Here is a 20,337-nt window from a genome sequence, read left to right as displayed (position 1 = left end):
TGTGACTGAACGCTTAGATGGCATGATGTATAGATTATGTCCTTATAGGACATATCTATCAGGATTATGTCCTGATGTATAGATTATGTTTCAATGGAAAACAATGGAAGAGAATGCAGAAAATATTAAAAACTAGAACAAATGTACAATTGATCATAAGGGAGATCAAATGATAACATGATAAATTTAAACCTAAGTGCATCTGCAGTAATTCACTTTTCCATGCCTTCTGCATGATAGCGAGGCTATTGACATGCTTGGTCTGTGGTCAACAGGGATTCACCTGGGGTTTAATCCCAGTATATTTAACATGGTAATTTTGGTTGATGGACCTTCCCTGATAAGGCTACCTAATCTCTGATCACAGCCCTTTCATTTAAATACAATTATTTTTGATTCTTGGTATGTTAAAACAATGATAATCAGTGTTCACACTGTGATGTGCACTGGTTCATTCCTTTGTGCATGCATTTCTCCTGGAGCATGTATGACTATGAAACTTTTCTCTTTCTTCCTCTGTAGGAACTAGGAAGTAACAGCCCTCCACAGAGAAACTGGAAGGGAATTGCTATTGCCCTGCTGGTGATTTTGGTTGTCTGCTCCCTCATCACTATGTCCGTCATCCTTTTAACCCCAGGTAATCCGTCTTTATCTCTTTTATGATGGCGCTGAGGACGGTACAAAAGGACTTCACATTCATGTGCCTGTAGAGGTAGCAGTATGTGGTGTATTAAGGCAGGTTAACATTGGTGGGATTTAAAAAAAATGTCCAAACAGACATTTTGCTAATTGCACAGTAAGTGTGTTGTTCTATGATGCAGTCTATTTTAGAAGGTAAAAATATAAAACATCTATAAATTGATAATTCTAGAGATCTTTGCTCTCCATTGCTACAAAGAAACTTATATTTGACAGTTTGAGGAAGACATTTGACTTTATTTTATGGGTAGAATATGAGAAAATTAAGTATAGAAGTTCATATATGTGGATTTTAGGCCAACTTTGATAAATAGGCTTTTAAGCCCATGGAATTCAGATAAATTGGTTCTATGGCGTTTTGGTCAACCTCCCAGCTCATTGCCCTTAGATGGTCTTTTAAACCTTGGGCCTGTAGAAAGCTGACTTCCTAAAGTCACCTTTAAACCAAACAATAGCCTACTAAATAGCCTAGTAAAGCCCCCTTTACCTAGCCCTAGAGCACAGGGCTCTTTTGAAGAATGATCGGTGTGCAGCTAGTTTGGACAGACTGAAATTTCAAGATCAGACTAGAAACCGTGTATGAGGGTAAGTCAGTAATTACTGGAACTTTCCTTTTAAAACTGCTGTATGAAAATCCTTATGGACTACAATGGATGGTTTCTAATCAATTCTATTCCAGAGTTGTTGTTTTTCACTGGGGTGATAATGATAAGATAATGAGGATATGAGGGATGTTAGAAGTTCTTTCCTCTCTGGAACAGTTTTGATTCTCAGTCGGAAATGAACTTTGAGCACTTTCTGTTGGTGACTTAACATGGTATTTGTTTTAACACATTAATATCACTGGAAAGAAGGGCTTTGGGGGATTAAAAGATAAGCTCTAAAGACAGTGATCACAGCCTCTTAATATTGACATCTATTTCTTCTTTCTCCATTGGTTTTCTTTCTATAGATTTTTTATATTTATGATTTCTCCTCTTTCTAAGAACCTCTCTCCAAATTATCTTCGCAATTATCATTGAACTCTGCACTTCAGAGTTGCTGTAGCTAATTCCACCCTTTAAAGAACTATTGACTTTTTTTAGGAACATGTATTGCAGGGAGATACCAGCTCACAGTGTAAACTAGTGACTTTGATAAGAAAGCTTATAGAAGGAACATATATGGTCCACTGAACAAAGAAAATATAAGATCACCAGGAGAACAAGGTAGGAGATGAGGGATGGGCTTCTATTTGGTTCAGATTATTCTAGACATTAATTTTAAGGTATAATTACAGAAGTTTTCAATCATAGTTATGTGTCTTTCTGGGGGGTCATAAAACATCACTGGTGGATGTTAAACAATTTTAACCAGATGTCTCAGGGATTTGTGATGTTTATGATAACAGGAGCTTGCTTCCCAGATACAGCTTGGTAAAATAAATACCTTTTCAGGTTGTCTTTGGAAACGTTAGATAATGATGACTCCAGAACACTTATTAAAAAAACAAAAACAAAAAAACATTTCAGGGGTCCATTTTACAAAAGAGAGACACTTGTGACAAAATTTTCACCTTAGATTGTTTTCCTTTCACATCCTGGCTTACCTGGCTACTAGCAATTAGGGAGCCAAATGTTAGCTTCCTCTGTGAACAACGAGACAAGTGTGAGAGGCAGACATGTGTAATTCAGAAAAATTCAATTGAATTTAATCATTTAGTTCTGGCCAAACAGCTTCATGAACTTCTTTATTACTCCCTCTTTCTACCAGGGATTTCATTGAATATCCTCTGATCAACCAAAGAAGGTTTTTTTTTTTTTAGGAAATTCTTTATGTATGGACTTACTTTTAAATTGCCACTGATCATATTACTCCTTGATGTCTACATGGACTAGCAAACTTCTACCTTGCTATTAGGGAATTCAGAACAATTTGACCTCATGTAAACCCACAAAATACATCTTTTTCCAGGTGTTTCTAGCTGTCGAGCAGCTTTTTTCTTTCTCCCGTATGGACCAAGTTATTGTAAAATTCTTAAGATACTTAGAAGTATACTTTGTGATTCAGAGAGCCTAAGGGCCTATACACATGGTTGCATTAAATTCAATATTACTCCCATACATCAGGGATGATTATTGTCTCCATATGCATTGGATTGTACATGGACACGAAGCTTTTCTCTGGTTTAAGGCTCAGTGGTTAGTTCCAAAGAGTGTTTAACAATTCTAACTACAAGGACTATTAACATTAAAATCATGACCCTAGAGAATCCAGTTTCCCTAACCCATTTCCCTAACTCACATTTTTGTTGTTTTTACCATCTTGTCCAACTTCCCCAGAAGTATGTATCCAATACAACAAGAAGTATTTGCAATATTATGAGCCTTGCAAGGGAAATCCAACTGGTAGTGTAGTGAAAAGTTGTCAGAAACCACCTTCTTGAAAGAAATTATTGTGTTAACCATCACAGGAAGCTTGAGCGAGTAATTAATTATGGGCTACTACACCCACCTGGTCCTATTCTGATGGACAGTCCCAGGCCCACCTGGCATGTCCAACAGCTGTGACTATTGACGGGTCTGAAAACAGCTTGAACTGATGCAATGAACAGAGTTCCCTGGCAAGAGTTAATGTGCGCCTTGGTGAGCAGGATCCTGGCCAGAATGATTAAGGAGAGCTTCATAGTGTAGAACCACAGCTCAAAGGAAGGAAATAAGATATACTATTATATGCATGAATAAAGAATAGATATGATAAAAAGCTAATAACAAAAAGGGACAAGTTTATTTCAAAACTCATGTGTCTTTTTAATTAACCTCTGTCTGCCCTTAGTAGTAAAGTGTTAATAAAGGAAGTATTGAAGCTGGAAGCAATAATAAAGAAAACAATGAAAATTCAAAGCAAATGAGGTAACATGGATTCTAATCCCAGATTTGTCATTGAAATATAACTATTAATTCAATGTAGTGGCTATATGCAGAGGGCTGGGTGCACAGGTGAAGGACAATATATCAAATCAAGGAATGGATTGACACAATTTGAGTGCAGTAAGATGAAAGGAAATGGTAAAACTTGGAAATTCAAATTCCCCATACTTCATCTGCTAATTTTTTAACATTCAAAAGTTTGAGTTTTTAGTGGAAAAACTATTCTAAATGCAACGGAAGTTGAACAAAGGACTACTCATGCTAAAGTTTCCATCCAATCAAAACCCCAATTATGGGCAAGTGTTTTCCAATCATAGCAACCCTATGGGCTAAAGTAGAATTGCCTGATAAGGTTTCCAAGGTGGTGAAATCCTTACAGGAGGATTAAAACCAGTGGGCCAATGGGTTAAAACGCCTAAAGTGTTTGGTGAGTATTCAAGCTCTTTAATTACTAGGCCAGTATACCTTTGTAAAGACTTTCCAGACAAGCCATCATTTAAAATTATAATTGTGAAAATATAGCGCCATAGAAGAATTAGCTTCTTAAAGCCATCAAAATACCCACAGTTGAAAATTATCCTCCCAGTGACTAGAAAAATCTCAAAAATGTTAGCAATCTCATTTAAACAGCTTATTTCAAAGGTTATAGTGACAGCAATTGTAACCACTGAAACAGGACAGAATTTCTAATTTCACTGCAGGTGAAATTCATCTCAGTGACCCCAGCTATCATCTACTTCTTTTCCTGGCAATGTTTGGATTTTAATTTTAATCCTTCCTGAGGTTCTATGGCACAGTCAGGCCATGGGTCCCTCTTCAACGGTATGTTCAAGAATTGAAATAAATGAATGCAAGTCTTGGCTTCCTATAATTGAGGGGGATGTGGATTTGTGTGCAAGACGAAGTAAGGTCCCTTTGATTAAAGTTAAAAGGAACCGCTGGTTGATACATGTTCTTCTCGATATAATCCCAAAGAAAAAAGAGGGGTACCAATAGGATTTATAATATTCTCACGGATAAAAGCCTCTTTAAGAAGGGTGGCATGTCCTCTACCACATACATCAAAGGTGGGCGATCATCTTACAAATCAGCTCGAATGAATTGAATCTGCAATGACTGCGGAATATGGTAAGGTCATTGCCTGACTGACCCAGTACAACTTTTAAGGAGTTAGTTTATGGGAACCAAAGGAGTGGTTTTCAAATTCATTACCACCTGTAGCCAAGGTATTCCTATAAGGGAAGCCAGTTTAGCTAACAGGGTATTTTTCATTATTTGATTCGTCCTGTCACAAATACAGAAACTTGGATAAAATAAGGACAATGGAGTGTTTAAAATAGGAAACCTATAGCAGATAGCCTAGCTCCCTCATCCAGTCAAATGAGTTCCCGTGCAAGTTCGAAGGAAGCAGTCATCTGGGGACTCCCCACTTGGGCATTAGATTTTCTCATGGCTACTGTGTAAACAATTCAGCTGTGTCCTTTAAAAAGGAAAAATCTCAACCCAATATGAATACCTGTAGATTATAACTAGTACAAATGTATAATCATCAGTGGGTGCTAGATGGATAACACTTCTCTTACAGTCAAGCAATGGCCTGGTTGGCAAAGCATGCCTCCCAAAATGTCACAGCTTCATGCTGTTCCGGGTGAGGCTGCTAAACTCGGCTAACCTTTAAGCAGCTTGTGCAGCTCCTAGGTTCACAATTTTCTGAAAATGTCCCTCATGACGTTTTTATAATATCGGTATTGTCTTGTCTGTGATCTCTGGAAGGTAGTCACAAGGGGAATATGCAAAACTTTGAGGACAACAGATTTAGCATGGGTTGGTTGCACTTTCCCATATTAAAGAATTTTTGTTGTTAAATTTTTAACCTCTTTCATCCATTGTTCTACTTTCATTTGGCTGGCTAAACTAGATGGTCTTGTTCAGGGTCTTCAGATGTTATATTGTTGGCTATTCCGGTATTACAGAGAGTCTTTTATTATAAGTGCTGCATATGCTATAGAGGGGTAGACAGGACAATAATGATACCAAGCCTGTAACAATCCATGCTAGAAGCAGCCATCATCATGAAACGAAATATACTGTTAAAAGGAGTAACATAACTAAAGAATATATGATTGCCCATGGCTAAAAATGTTGCCTCAAAGTGCATTTCCCAAAACCCTAATACTTCACCAGCATCCATGCCCCTAATGCCTGTAGACCAGGTTTGAAGTAAAGATACAGGCTTATGGCCCAGACTCATACAAAACTATGTAGCAGGATGCTATGCAGCTTCCAGTTTATCTTTAGTCTTTGATTTCTTCCTCAAAACTGTTTGTATTTGAGAAGGATTTTAAAAGGTCAGAGCATCAAGAAATAATATTAAAATGCATGGACTTGGCTTAAACAGCCTAATGTGGTTCAGTGTTTTCAGAAATATGAAGTTTGACAGTTTTAAAGATATAACTATTTTAATGACTCCTTTTCTTCCCACCCATGACAAAAATTGTCATGTGTGGTTTGATGCAGCTATCTGGTGGTCCTATCAGGGAACGCACTTCCTCTTTCCTTTTTCTGTCCGGGAGGTCTTGTTAGGTTGATTTATTTTATTGATGACAGTCTTCGAAGAAGGCAACAAAGCTCAAAGAGGTTAGCCACCAGCAGGACATGTTTATTAGGTTTCTGAACGACTTCCGCATGAATAAAAATGCCTGTGAAAATGGTTATACATTTTCTGAAAGGCAACATCCATGTCCTGGTAAACTGTAATTTAGTTCATGGGCTGAAGAAACATCTCTTAGTAGTTTGCTACCTAGGCTTTCAGTAGATGCGGTGCATGACATATCCACTGTAGTAGCAAAATCTGGAGAAATCTGATTTGAGGAGGAGCCAATTAATGAAAAGAGTCAAATCTGAAGTAGGGATGGACACTTTTTGCAGTTCTTATTTTAGAATAAGTAATTGTACTGTTAGACACCAGGTAATCTTGAAAGGCCTTTCAAAAACCATCAGAAAAAGGAAACCGGATAATAAGATGTAAAGAATTTGTGGTATACAACCTAATGTAGAACTTCATAGGAGGTTATCTTGTTGGATGACACATGTTTTATTAGGGAAGAACTTAAGATGTGCTGCAGCAATGGGAACATATACACAAGGGACACCCCTAAAAATGAAAATTTTTCCCCAAAGCTATGTATTCATTTTCTTTTTAACAAAACAACCTTATCACCTTCAAACTACTCTCTATTACACTTAATACATTTGTCATATCTGTGATCCCATTCCTGGGAACATTTTTCAAACATCTGTTTGGATGGCTGACAGTACTCCCTCTGTTGTTTTCTTCACCTCTTCTGTGTCATGATCACTGACCTTTCATGTCCCTCCTTATCCATGGAAACAAAAGGAAGATGCCCAGAGTGAGGCTAGGTGAGTAAGGTGTGTGGGGCAAGAGAGACGTGCTGTTTTGGGTCCAAAACTGGTTGCACACTGTTATGCACTCTTTTCAGAACCTCTAAATAAAAAGCTTGATTAACAGACTGACCTGGTGGAATGAACTCCAGATGCACTACGAGTTGACACGTGCATCCGTTAGGGAAGTTGACTGATGGCCAGAATGAGGTTTGTCATCAATCAACATTTCACCTTTTTTGAAATGAAAACCTCTCATCAACTTGAGTTTTTTCCCGTAGCGCTGTCCTTGTAAGCTGTGTTCAACATCTTAACAGTTTCTGTAATATTTTTCCTGAGAAGGAAACAAAATTTCACAGCTTCACACTGTTCTCTTAAATTGGCCATCACACAAAAATGTGAGGTTGGAGTGAAACTGCTTTTATGAAAACATTCACTGTGACCAGAGAGAACCTTCCCAGGTGACACCACTGGGTGCACTAACTCTAAGTGAGTTTCTTGATGCTCACCTAGTGGGGAAAATGCATATTAGAAAGCCCCATCTACCCAGTATTTTGAGGTACCTCCTTGTATATATCAATGTCTGGAGTACTGTACCAGCTATAATGTCGACCAACAAAAGCAGTGACTCCTAAACAAAATGTGTTGGTTCTCTGAGTGAGCTGGGATATTTAAAAAAGGAAGTGCCCACATCAGTCATGGAAAATAGATTTGGGGAAATTGGAATACAATTAAATAGGGGTTATACATGATAGAAAATCAAGAAATAACTGTGCTGCTAGTGGCTCATAGATCTTGAATATACCTCCATCCTTGACTCCCAGATTTCATCGTGGGGACAATAGGAGGATGCCATGAACTGGTGCATGGAATAGAAACTTTTGTTTACAGAACATCTAGGATTATTTTGGCTGTGCGTTCACCAGCTTCCATCTTATAGAGTATCATAACACCCTAAGCAAAGGCGTAGAAATATCTATGTACATTTTGATGGTTCAACTTACAATACTGGACTAAAAACGGTGGAAAGCAGGTAGTCTGTAATGAGGATGTCTGAGTGCTGTAGAAAAAATGGCAGTGCTTTGCCTGCCTGATACTGGGAGTGAGGTGAGTGGTTAGGTAATGACTGTCTTCCCATGAAAGCATCGTCCGTGGCTGAAACTAACAAAGTGTTTTGTCACTACCTGTAGTTTCTCTCCTGAGAAGCACCGGGTATTTCCAAAAATATTTCTCCCTATTCACTAAATTATAGATGACAGTTTCATTTAGATAAGAGGTACCTCTATTGTCAATTAACATAGTACTTAAACTTAATGAAAAGAGCAGTGTATCTTCTGTGGGTCCTAAAGAAATGTCATGTGGCTGAACATGAGTTAGAATAGGGACGCGCTGCTGTGAGAAAAAGTGAAGAGGGAATGGGTGTGACCGTGGGAACAGGAGAGTCATTTGAAAATTTAGACTGCATTTTTTTCTATTAACCTTGTTTAGACATTTTATTTCGCAGTGAAATAAGGCTCTTTCATTTTATCTTTTAGAGTTTTCTTGGTTTCAATTAAGAATACCGTGCCATTCTTTCCTCCTTAATTCCTGAAGTTTTTATATCCCAATTGGTTGTACAGGAAAAGTTGTTTTGTTTTTTTTCATTTCTAAATTGTCTTATAGAGGCTACTATTTTTCTTACTATTTTTTAAGACTTCCTTGTGTGAAATCCTGCAAATGGCTCAGGTATAACATACTACTGAAGGCCTTTTGGTGTCAGCATTACCCAACTGACCTAGGTAATGTGCATATGAATCAGAAATGCTGAAGATCAATGTCCCCCTCAGGGGTGGTGGTAGTGGTGATATATAACCAACCTGTGATCAGTCTCCATCCCTCACCCCCTTGGCATCACTACTCCCGTTACTGTCCTGAGGGGTTTATTTGTCCTGGGTTCAGTGTGTCAAGAGCTCTTATCTGTACCAATGTACATACTCCGTTCTACCCGGATTTGTAAACTACAACTGGGTCATGATAGGTTGGGGTGGAGGGGAGGAAGCATTTAAGAACTGGAGGAATGTTGTGTGTTTCATTGGTGCTATACTGCACCCTGTCTGAATTGTCCCTTCCTTGTGCTCCGTCTCTGAGGGGATGTCTACAGGTGGACTTGGGGTCTCCACTCCAACTCCCCTCATTTACATCGATATAATTGTTCCTTTTGGATCTTTTGATTCCTGATACCTGTCAACACCGTGTGATCACACAGGCTGATCACAAAGCCCACACCATGTAGGTTTTGTTACTTCCCTGCTAGGTGGCCACTTGTTTAACTTCATGCCCTTAAAACCCAGGCTGCTATATCTTTTGATAGCTGGCCACCATCCACTTTCTTCACCCCATTTGCTTATGTACCCATTTCAGAGATAGTGTCAGGAAGGTAAGTACCATGGAGTGCCAGGTTATTAGAAGAATGATTTGCCCAATGTCAGTCTGCTATTTTAACATATAAGTATATGTATATTGACCTTTACTGCTATCATTATAAATTAATATATTTACGTATATACATGCCCATACCTATACCTCTATAAAGAGCTTTTGCCTCCTAGTTCTTTGCTCAATTTCCAAAACAAACTTTTTTTTAAGTCATTTTATTGGGGGCTCATACAACTCTTATCACAATCCATCCATCCATCCATTGTTGTCAAGCACATTTGTACATTAGTTGCCATCATCATTCTCAAAACATTTGCTTTCTACTTAAGCCCTTGGCATCAGCTCCTTATTTTTCAGCCTCCCTCCCCACTTCCTCCTCCCTCATGAACCCTTGATACTTTATAAATTATTATTATCTTGTCATGTCTTACACTGTCCAACGTCTCCCTCCCTTCACCCATTCTTCTGTTGTCCATTCCCTAGGGAGGAGGTTATATGTAGATCCTTATATTCGGTTACCCCTTTTAACCCCACCTTCCCTCCACCCTCTGGTATTGCCACTCTCACCACTTGTCCTGAAGGGATCGTCTGTCCTGGATTCCCTGTGTTTCCAGTTCCCATCTGTACCAGTGAACATCCTCTGGTCTAGCTGGATTTTCAAGGTAGAATTGGGGTCATGATAGTGGGAGGTAGGAAACGTTTTGGAACTAGAGGAAAGTTGTATGTTTCATCATTGCTAGCCTACACCCTGACTGGCTGGTCTCCTCCCTGCGACCCTTCTGTAAGGGGATGTCCCGTCCCGTTACATGCAGATGGGCTTTGGGTCCCCAATCTGCACTCCCCCTCATTTCCAATTATATGATTTTTTTGTTCTTTGATGCCTGATGCCTGATCCCTTTAACCCCTCATGGTAACACAGGCTGGTGTGCATCTTCCCTGTGGGCTTTGTTACTTCTGAGCTAGATGGCCGCTTGTTTACCTTCAAGTTTATATTTATAGGTTTAGTATTAAGACAGCTGATGGACATTGGGCCTCCACTCAAGTATGCCCTCAATGCAAGAACACGTTGTTCTATTAAATTAGCATTCCATGATGCACACCTTCCTGACAGGATCGCTGAAGACAAATGTGTGCACAAGCAAATGTGGTGAAGAAAGCTGATTGTGCCCAGCTATCAAAAGATGTAGAGTCAACCGAAAAGTGGATGAAGGGAGAAGTCGGACAGGGCAAGATATGACAAAATACCCATTTATAAACTATCAAGGGCTCATGTGGGAGGGGGGAGCAGGGAGGGAGGAGAAAAATGAGGACCTAATGTCGGGGGTTTAAATGGAGAGAAAATGTTTTGAGAAATGATGTACAAATACGCTTTACACAATTGATGTGTGTATGGATTGGGATAACAGTTGTATGAGCCCCTAATAAAATGTTTAAAAAAAAAAAAAGATGTAGAGTCTGGGGTCTTAAAGGCTTGAAGGTAAACAAGCGGCCATCTAGGTCAGAAGCATCAAAACCCACATGAAAGAAGCACACCAGCCTAGGTGACCACGAGGTCTCGAAGGGATCAAGTATCAGTCATCAAAGAACAAAAAATCATATCATTGCGTGCCTACCTTCCTGATATGATCACTAAAGACAAATGGGTGCATAAGCAAATGTGGTGAAGAAAGCTGATGGTGCCTGGCTATCAAAAGCTATAGCGTCTGGGGTCTTAAAGGCTTCAAGGTAAACAAAAGTAAACTTTTAAGTTGTCTGAAAAAGCATACAAGGCTGGCTCCCGAGCGTTTTCCGAAAAAATGGCATCCTTTTATAAAGATATATTTCTTAAGATCATAGCATATTCATTACAAGGACACTTGTGTTGAGATTCCCCTCTTTAAATTGTATTTCCTTCACATCTTTGCGTGACAGGAAACAATCCCTCAATTCCCATGGCTGTTTGAAAATAAGGATTCAAATGGCAGGCACACATGAGAACAGCACAACAAATGTTGTGGGCAGGCATGTAAAAATACCAGTTTGATTCAGCCAAACTATTTAATTCAATCATTTTATCTTGTCAAAAGGCTTCATTAAATTCTCCTTTCCGTTAAATTCTCCTTTACATATTTAAGAGTTTAGCATTCATATATGAATACTCAATTCACTTTGGGAATTTTTTAAAGACCCAGAAGTGTCAACACTTTTCAGTGGTTGGTAATCAAGAAACTCCTCAAAACATTTTCCCGTAACAAATAGATTTGACATGCTGCTACAACTCACAAAGCTAACTGTTCAAGGGCCACTGCCCACATACAACCCAGTATTATTAAGGGCAGTCATTTTGTGCATTGGATTGAACTAGTCCACCAATCCAGTACTGTTGTCAACTTAGAGTATGTTGCTGAATGTGATATATTTTAGCTAAATTCCTTTTAATTGAACTAAAATTTGTGTCCAACATTTCTTCATGCACAAAATGTGATTAATAATAGTTTATTTTCAGAGTCATTAGTAAACGGATTTTGGTGACAAATTGTACAAATGACAGCATCAGTTGTTTGAATGTGATTCTTTTGCAAAACAATTTCGTTTAAAAATACTTACTTTGAAAATAGAGACTATAAACATATATGTAATTGTTACTTATAAGGAATAGTTGCAAAAGAAATTGAGGCAACCAGAAGGGAAGAAGGTAGAAAAGAAAATAAAGAAATAGAAATTTAAACACACAGATCTACAAACACATCTGTACATATGTAGCACATGGTCACTGAACAACCTAATTCATCTAAAGTGCTGCAAGATATCAAGAATTCTTATTAAAAGAACCTGAGTTTATATTCAGCATGGTGTTTCCCTTGAGCATAGAAATTTTAATATAATTATTAAAAAGCGAATGACTCCATTTTAGTGCCTCTACGGCGGCCATTGATCAGATGGAGTATACTGGTACCCTAAGGCCTGCACATCTCTCTTCGAGTCCTCGCTCCTACGCCAATACAAGTGGATATGTCGGTGACCCACTCTCTCGGATTTGCTTGCTCTTTCAGTAATGACAGAGCGATAAAAATAATAACAAAGACTAGGCCACTAATGAAATGAAATGCTCTCCACGCCAACCCTTTCCTCTTTCTTTCCAGTACAAAAGCAAAAGTACACAAAACCCCAATTGTATACTTTCATTCATTTTGCCTTGCACTTCATGCACGAAAGCCTGGACTTCGGGGGAGACAGTTACTATTCAATAATTTACTAGCTTTCTGATTTGGCAAGTTTTCAACATAGTTCTCTTATTTTACTCTTATATTATATTAGTGCAATAAAGATAGTCAACTTTGAAAATTCATGATGGGGTTTAAATGGGCTTATGTAGGCCAATGTTTGTGTCTTGCAGATTGCATCAGATGCTATTCCTTTTATTAGTCCTAGTCTGTTCTTCTATACGTATTAATCAAAAGACATGGCCAACCATCATTTCATGAGACAGACTTATGAAGTGGGCTCTCACACTTCACTTTGAAGGACTAATAATTAACTCTAAAATTAGATTTTGGGGCGGTCTTAGTATTCTTTGATTTATCCATTAGCGCACTCAATCGAGATGATGGGGTTCTAAGTAGGGTCCAGGTACTGTGACATTTAACTGTGTCCTTTCCTATTTTATGTCAGTCATCTTCAAGTCCCTTCATTCCCAACTACACCAATACTTAAATCTGGGAAATCACAATGTTTTCCATCCAAAAACTTCATTAAATATAAAACGAATCCTACCAACTCTAAGTGCCAAATGTTTTGGAGGGTTACGGTTTACAATAGTGCTTACAGGCCACGTGGCCACGGCTTTTTAACCCTGAGTTGTTACTTTTATTTTTGGTCATTACTGTGAAATAATGCCTGTGTTTGCAAACTCGGCACCACCAGGGGTCCATTAGATAAAGTAAATGAATGAAGTGTGTGCGTATAAATGAATTGTGCCCACTACACCAGTACATGGTTTTTAAAACACATTGCAAACAAAGATATGTGCCTGGCATATAAGGTAAAAGAGTATCAATTTGCAGCCCAAGAATTGAATCATAATTCTTGAAGTCCTCTTGAATATCTGCATCCCATCATGAGATAAGAAATTGGAATTGGAATTCACTAACCTCTGGTTCTGCGGGCTGGAATGTATGTTCAGGCACTTGTCGCAGTTCCAGGTTTTCACGCAAATGTGTCTCTGCTCATTTTTCTGGTCACACCATAGTGGTCCAGTTTTACAAAGACTGCATCTCCTCAGACTTGGATTGGAGATCCCCACAAGTTTTATCATAATGGAGCCATTAAGTCAAAACATATGTTCCCCTTACAACCCACGTGGATCACCAAAATGTCCCCAGAATCCCATTTTGTAGATAAAACCAATCAGGCAGGTAAAAATTTTAAGACAGTGTAACTTTGGAAAATTGAGGTGGCATAGTGGGTATTGGTCCCTAACCCCAAGGTCAGCAGTTAGACACTCCAGCTTATCCACAGGAGAAAGGTGAACCTGATTATGGGGTTGTCTGCAAGCTGTCTCTGCCTGTAAATCCTTAGAACCTTAAAAGCCGTGGCAAGTAGTTCTAATCTGTACCCGGATTGACTCTATGTCCATGGGTTTGGTTTATTCGGTTTAGAATTTTTGATATGAAGAGTTGTTGTTTTTTAAATCATTTTATTGGGAATTTTTACACATCTCATAACATTCTACAGTTCTATCACACCAAGCAGGAGTGTACAATTGCTACCATAGTTAGTTACAAAATGCTGTCTTTCTTCTCCAACTCCTAGATATCAGCTCCCTTTTATCCCCTCCATCCCCCATCCTACCGCTTATTATTAAATCTTTTCAATAGAGTTTGTAAAGGTCCTATTTGTTTTTCCAATTGCTAAAATAATCTTTTGAGACTTCATAAATTCTAATGTTTTTTATCCGATATAAAAACATCAACAACAGTAGCTTGTTTTAGTAGTGAATAGAGCAACAGATTAAATCTTGTACACCAATAATATGGGATTTGAAAATATACTTGATTTTTTTTGATAAAGGGAAAAAAGTAGATGTAAAGTTATCTGGTCCAAGAAGTGATTTAGGAGCTCTTTTGCTAAAAATAGCATCAAATTTGTGCTTGTGTGTGTTAAGTAGTATAAGCTGATAATGAGAGAAACATGTTCATTGTAATTTTGGTTTGATACCAAATTTTATTACAGAAGAAATCTGACACAGGTGTCTTAATTTCCAAGGTTATCAACAATTTCCTTTCCTTATGAAAAGAAGTCTAATTATTTTTGAAGAGTGGAGTTAACCATTTAAGTATTTCTTTAATACGTAACTATTTCTAAAAGATACACATTTTTCATCATGTTTTACTGATTGGAGGACAGACTTTTTTAGACACCATTGATCAATCTTACATATTTTCAATATATTTAATTTTTTAAAGGAAAATTTTATCCGTATTTATTTTCAGAATATGTGCACTAAAATTAATCATCAATACATTTTAGGATTGTGTGAGTGTATAACGTGTTTGGAATTCTGGATAATGGGCTAACATAGTTATGTATTTACTTTTCAGCCTCTTCTTTATATTTAATGTATAAAATGAGCATGACCATACACAGGAAACATTTCATGCAAGGTGCAAGTGCCTATTTTGACCTGTGTTGAAAAGCAAAGGTATCTGTTTGATGAGTTAGATATAATTGGTAGAAGATAGTTCATCCAGCTCGTCAATCCACTTGCCGCGTTAAAATTGTCATTAGTTGTCTGTGGGTAATCCACCTACTCCTCACTTATGGTCCCCTGGCACACTTTGTGTCGGTAATCATTCAGTGCTAACACAGTATCACGGAGTTGTTTTACTCTCCTAGCAGAGTAAAGGCTACCTTTTAAATCACTGACATTTTATCTTTATCATTAGCTTTTGCTTCTTCTGGCAACGTCCTTATTTCTTGAGTACCTTCTCGAGGAAAGCAGCTGGGTTCTGTTTACCAAGGTCTTTCAAGTATGAAAGAAGCCAAATACTCTTGTTTGAGTTTTGGGACATCTGCTAAGTCCCACTGTGTAGATATCTTTACTAGGTATTTCTAGAAGTATGTCTAATAGGAATTTTACAGTAGGTTAACATGCCAATTTGGCGAATATGTTAGACATGTTAAGACTTCCACAAGAATGTTGATGAATTAGATAAGTCTTTAACATCAGATAATCATTTGATTCAGGCTATGCTCAAACAATTCATTTGATCCCAGGCATGGAATTCAGTAGGAGAATTTTAAAATAACAAATGTTTTAGGCAGGCCTATCTAGGAAAATTGTCAATTATAACTTTAGGGATTATGTATGCTATTCTTTGAAGAAATGGAACGTCAGGGAATCCAATTCTAACAACATACCAGTTTAAAGGACGTAGTTTCTTGGCTGCACCTTCATTAGATGAGACAGCTAGAGCTAGGAGAATTACATTTTAAGATTGTGTGAGTGAATAATGTGTTTGGAATTCTGGAAAATGGGCTAACATAGTTATGTATTTACTTTTCAGCCTCTTCTTTATATTGGGCTATTAGTTTGTAGGAACCTGCGTGGTAGATAAAGTGATGAAATTTATCTTAGTCCTGGACTGTCTTGGGTTCATGCATGTACGACCCTGAGGTAAAACATTCTCGAAGAAAGTGGCACATACAGTCGTAGATGCCTATAAAGGTTCAAGGTCACGAGTCAGATGTTAAGCTGGCAGCTTCTACTGAGTCATGTGTCTGCCTGAGCCGATGAACCGGAAGCAGGAAAATGAACTAAGAAGGAGAGAGGCTACAGTCTGTTGGAGGGAGATAAGGACGAATCCAAGATCAGCATGCAATATGGCAGACCAGTGATGGGAGGTTCCCAGGTTGGGAGGCAGTATAGCCGGCCATTGGCTCAAGTCCAAAGAATCAGAGTCCAATGCCGCAGATCCAGAAGCCACAGCAGCAAGGAGCCAAGCCTTCCCACAAACGTTACTTAAATAGGAGTAGTCCACACTCCTGAGGAAAGTTCCTTTTGATTGTATTTGGGTTGTGACCTGAGTCTGCATCTCTGCTTGCTCCTTTTATAACTGCCTGCAGATCCCATTATGCAGTTGTTTGCATTGTTAGGACACATCATGGTGAAAGCGGCAACTTCTAAACTACTAAGAATCATGAGCCAGCCACGCTACACAAAACTCACCCCGCTTATTAAAAGGAGCTATTGAGAGGAAATGCTTTGCATAAGGTACATCAGTGGAAGGTGTTCTTGTTGCTGTTACCCTATGATTCCTTTTCATGATTCTTCCTAAGTTAATGTTGCAAATAGGCATGCAATAATAGAATGAATATTTTTAGCGGCTTGTTATTAAAATAACGAAAATTTCAGAAAACAGTTCCCTAACAAGTTGGTAATAGTTAAATGAATAATAGCATATCCACTTTAGAATAGTAGGAAGATTTGTCTTCCAATGTTAATATCATGTAGCGATAAGGAAAGATGCTTACATATTATGTAAAGAGTACATGATTTTTAACAATTTACAATTATTAAAGGTAAATAAAGAGTCCAGGGAAGAGGAACTTTAATTGGGTAAGGCAAAATATTCTCTTATCTATTTGCATCAATAATTTATTAGTAATGATAATATTGTTTGTAAAATTCTGGAGAAGCAAAGGATGGTGATTTAGATTTATTTGGGGAGGATATTGGAAATGCAGTCAATCGGACATGGTGCACGTTAAGTTCTTGATTAATACTTGAACATGACAAACCAGCTAGCAGATAGAACCTTATTCTCCTCCGTGCTCAGATATGACTTAAGAGAGACCACAAAGGAGCAACAAATGGCAGCTTCCTTTGGTGTTGACAAAGCCACTCTTGTGTTTTTAGCCTAACATATTTGACCTATTGTCTATAATTATTAACTTTTTTATATTAACTTATGAGGAGCATGAGTGTCTTCGTGGGTTAAAAGTGGGCTGCTAACTGCAAGGTTGGCAGTTTACACGTACCAGCCACTTTGTGGGAGAAAGATGAGGCTGTCTGATTTTTGTAAAGATTTATAGCTTTGAAACCCTAGGGGGCACTTGTACTCTGTGTTGTAAAACCACTAGGTGTTGGAATCCACTGGATGGCAGTGGGTTAAATTACTGCTGTTGTGAGCTGTTGACTTGGTTCCCACTAATTTCATGACAGAATGAAACACTACCTAGTCCCACAGCATTCTCAAAATTATTGTTCCCATGAGCCCCTTGTTGCAACCATCACGTTAAACCAGTTAAAGAATGTATAGACTTCTGAGGGAGTGGCCTTTAAAAACCTTATAAATAGCAGCAACTTATTATAACAGGTGAGGGTAAACCTTAGATGCATCCAAGCAGGACTTTGCATTTGCAAAATTCCAAGCTATAAATAATGTTCGTTATTCACTCTTCCACGAAGTGCTAGAATACAGGACAGAGTATTTGAATTAATTGCCTAAGTTTTGGATTTTTAAATAATTAGTTTTCTTCTCCTCTACCACTTTTCCCTCCCTATTGTGATCATCATGCCTGGTTGTGCACAGGAATATAATAGAAACAGTATGTGTTGCCGAGGTAAAATGATAGAAAGTGAGTCTAACTTCTCAAGTACAAGAGAAGACACTGTAAGTTACTGGTCACATGAAGCTATGCCTCTTGACAGTATTATCATAATATAATACCTCATAGAATTCCACACATCTTTCCCGTGTTTAGTTATTGTTTACAATGCACTGTTTCCTAATTATTTTCTGAATGACATTGACGGTTAATATATCGTTTTAGCATTTTAGTTAGAGAGAAAGGAAATGGATCATTTAGGAGTAGGTATTTTGAGTAAACAAGTAAAGATTCGATTACAGGACATTTGACGTGCAGGCTTTGGGATTTACCAAACACACAGAGAAGAACCATGGACAGTTCTGGGGCAGGGCTATTCCACATACAATGATCATCTCAATTATTAATATGGATATTCATGTAAGTGAGATAAAAGATCGTGATTTGTAATAAGAGTTTATGAGATAGGATTAACTTCAATCATTGTTACAGAGATAGATGAGCAAAATATAAAAGAAAAGCCTTCGTAGCACAGTGGATAAGATATCAGCTGCTAACCAAAAGGTTGGTTGTTCAAACCCATCAGCAGATCTCTAGATGAAATATGACAGCTACTTCTGTAAACATTTCCAAATTTAGGAATACTATGTGGTAGTTCTACTCTGTCTTATAGGATCAACATAATCAATCAACTTGTCAACATTAGTTTTCATACACAAATCACAAAGAAGCTTATTTTGCTTAGAATTAATGTGGGAAGACTTTAAAAAATAGCTTTGTTATGCACAACAAAGTACTTTTTCAAATATTATCTTTTCAATGAGCAATATAGCTGAAGTAGTTGGTTTATTGTGCCAACCTGGTCGATAAACACATGTGGGATTAATCGAAGGGAGGAGAGATAAATGGCTCAGCAAGCCTCCCCTTTCTTGTCTCTTGCTCTTTGATCATCGGACCAGTGTGCGGCTGCCTTGCTTGTTTTTTGCCTCAATTTGCAAGCTACACTACCTGTAGGACACCTAACCCGTGGACTGTGTCGCTGTAATTTGAGATTCCTTCGAGACCTGCTTTGCCACACCATTGGAATTTACATCTCTTGAGCTGGGGACTGTGGGACACTGTCACCCGGCCTGACTGTCGGTGACCTGCCTTGCTGTTTTCTGCCTGTACCTGGATAGCCCAAATTGCTCTACAGAGGACTACCTGGTGGCCCTCCAGACTTGAAGGACTGCCAGTGTCTCACAACTGTCTCAGGGGAGTGAGTTGCACTGAGCCATTTGTACTGCTTTATAATTTAATTCACTGTTTATTTCTTATGTTATACATCTATCTATCTGTATAAATATATATACAATTATTAGCGTTGTGGTTTTGTTTTTCTAGAGAACCCTGTCTAACACAATAGCTATGATCATGTAGCCCAACATCAGGTCAATCTTTCTGATTCAGAATAATTTAGAAAAGTGTATTTATTATTCATAACTGCTTTAAAACATAGGAGAGTAAGCAAGTTAGCCAGAGCATAAAAATATCAAGATCTCAGAGATAATAGAAGCACTTTATTCACAGTCAATTTTTCACATTTATTGATTTTCTGGGTTTAGAATATAGGCTAACCAGAAACAATGACCTGGAATTAGAGAGTGCTTATGACAGCAGCCTAAGCTAGAGACAAATGTTGACATCTAAGGTCACCACAAAAGAATGCCTTATGGGTCTGTGTCCTGGAGGAAAGAACACATTAGAGAAGGGAACCTGAATCCCATGGGCCTCTCACAGTGTCCCGGGCCAAAGCATACTGTCACCCCCAACCATTGCCTGGCTTTACCCGGTGGGCTTCAGGCACTGAAGGGTTTGCACAGTGGAAAAAAAAAAAGAGAGAAGTGAACCTGAAACTGTCAAGAAATTCCTCTTTGAGGCATATATTGATTCTTAATTTCCATGTATAGAATTCACAAAGAGAACACATTTTGTTAGTAGCTAAAAGCTGAGCAGTTATTTTAGTCCTTTTTAAGTTTAAAGAAGACAAATATTTAAGCTTTGATTCACTCAGAATGAGAGAAATTAGCAATTATCTTAAGAGTTAAGTTGAAATGTCTAAAAGAATGACCAGCTTTAAATAGAAGAAGAGATTAAAGTATATGAGTATAATCTGATTATATTGCTTATTTTAAAAAAGTAAATCCTTTATTGAGAAAAACATTTTCAGAGCCTTCTTGTCTATACAATATCAGGTATTCGCTTAGAAATGATCGAGTTTATAAGAAACAAAACCAAGAGAAATAATTCAAGAAAGAAATAGAATTGAGTCATAGATAATGAA

At 38.0% G+C, this 20,337-nt stretch overlaps 1 protein-coding gene across 1 annotated transcript in view; it reads left to right on the top strand.

Moving 5' to 3' along the window:
* The first annotated feature begins 526 nt into the window (after positions 1 to 526).
* DPP10 (dipeptidyl peptidase like 10) overlaps positions 527 to 20,337 on the top strand; it is a 549,923-nt gene continuing 530,112 nt past the window's right edge. Inside the window, exon 1 of the mRNA XM_004711893.3 lies at positions 527 to 637. Within this exon, the coding sequence (XP_004711950.2) occupies positions 613 to 637 (25 nt within the window). The 5' untranslated portion in view covers positions 527 to 612. The remainder of the gene's footprint in view (positions 638 to 20,337) is intronic.

Source organism: Echinops telfairi, unplaced genomic scaffold, assembly GCF_000313985.2.
Source record: "Echinops telfairi isolate 266 unplaced genomic scaffold, ASM31398v2 ScPeMD7_15;HRSCAF=58, whole genome shotgun sequence".
NCBI lineage: Eukaryota > Metazoa > Chordata > Mammalia > Afrosoricida > Tenrecidae > Echinops > Echinops telfairi.
Note: the sequence above shows the minus strand (reverse complement) of the source record. Positions and strands in the feature narration are given on the sequence as shown.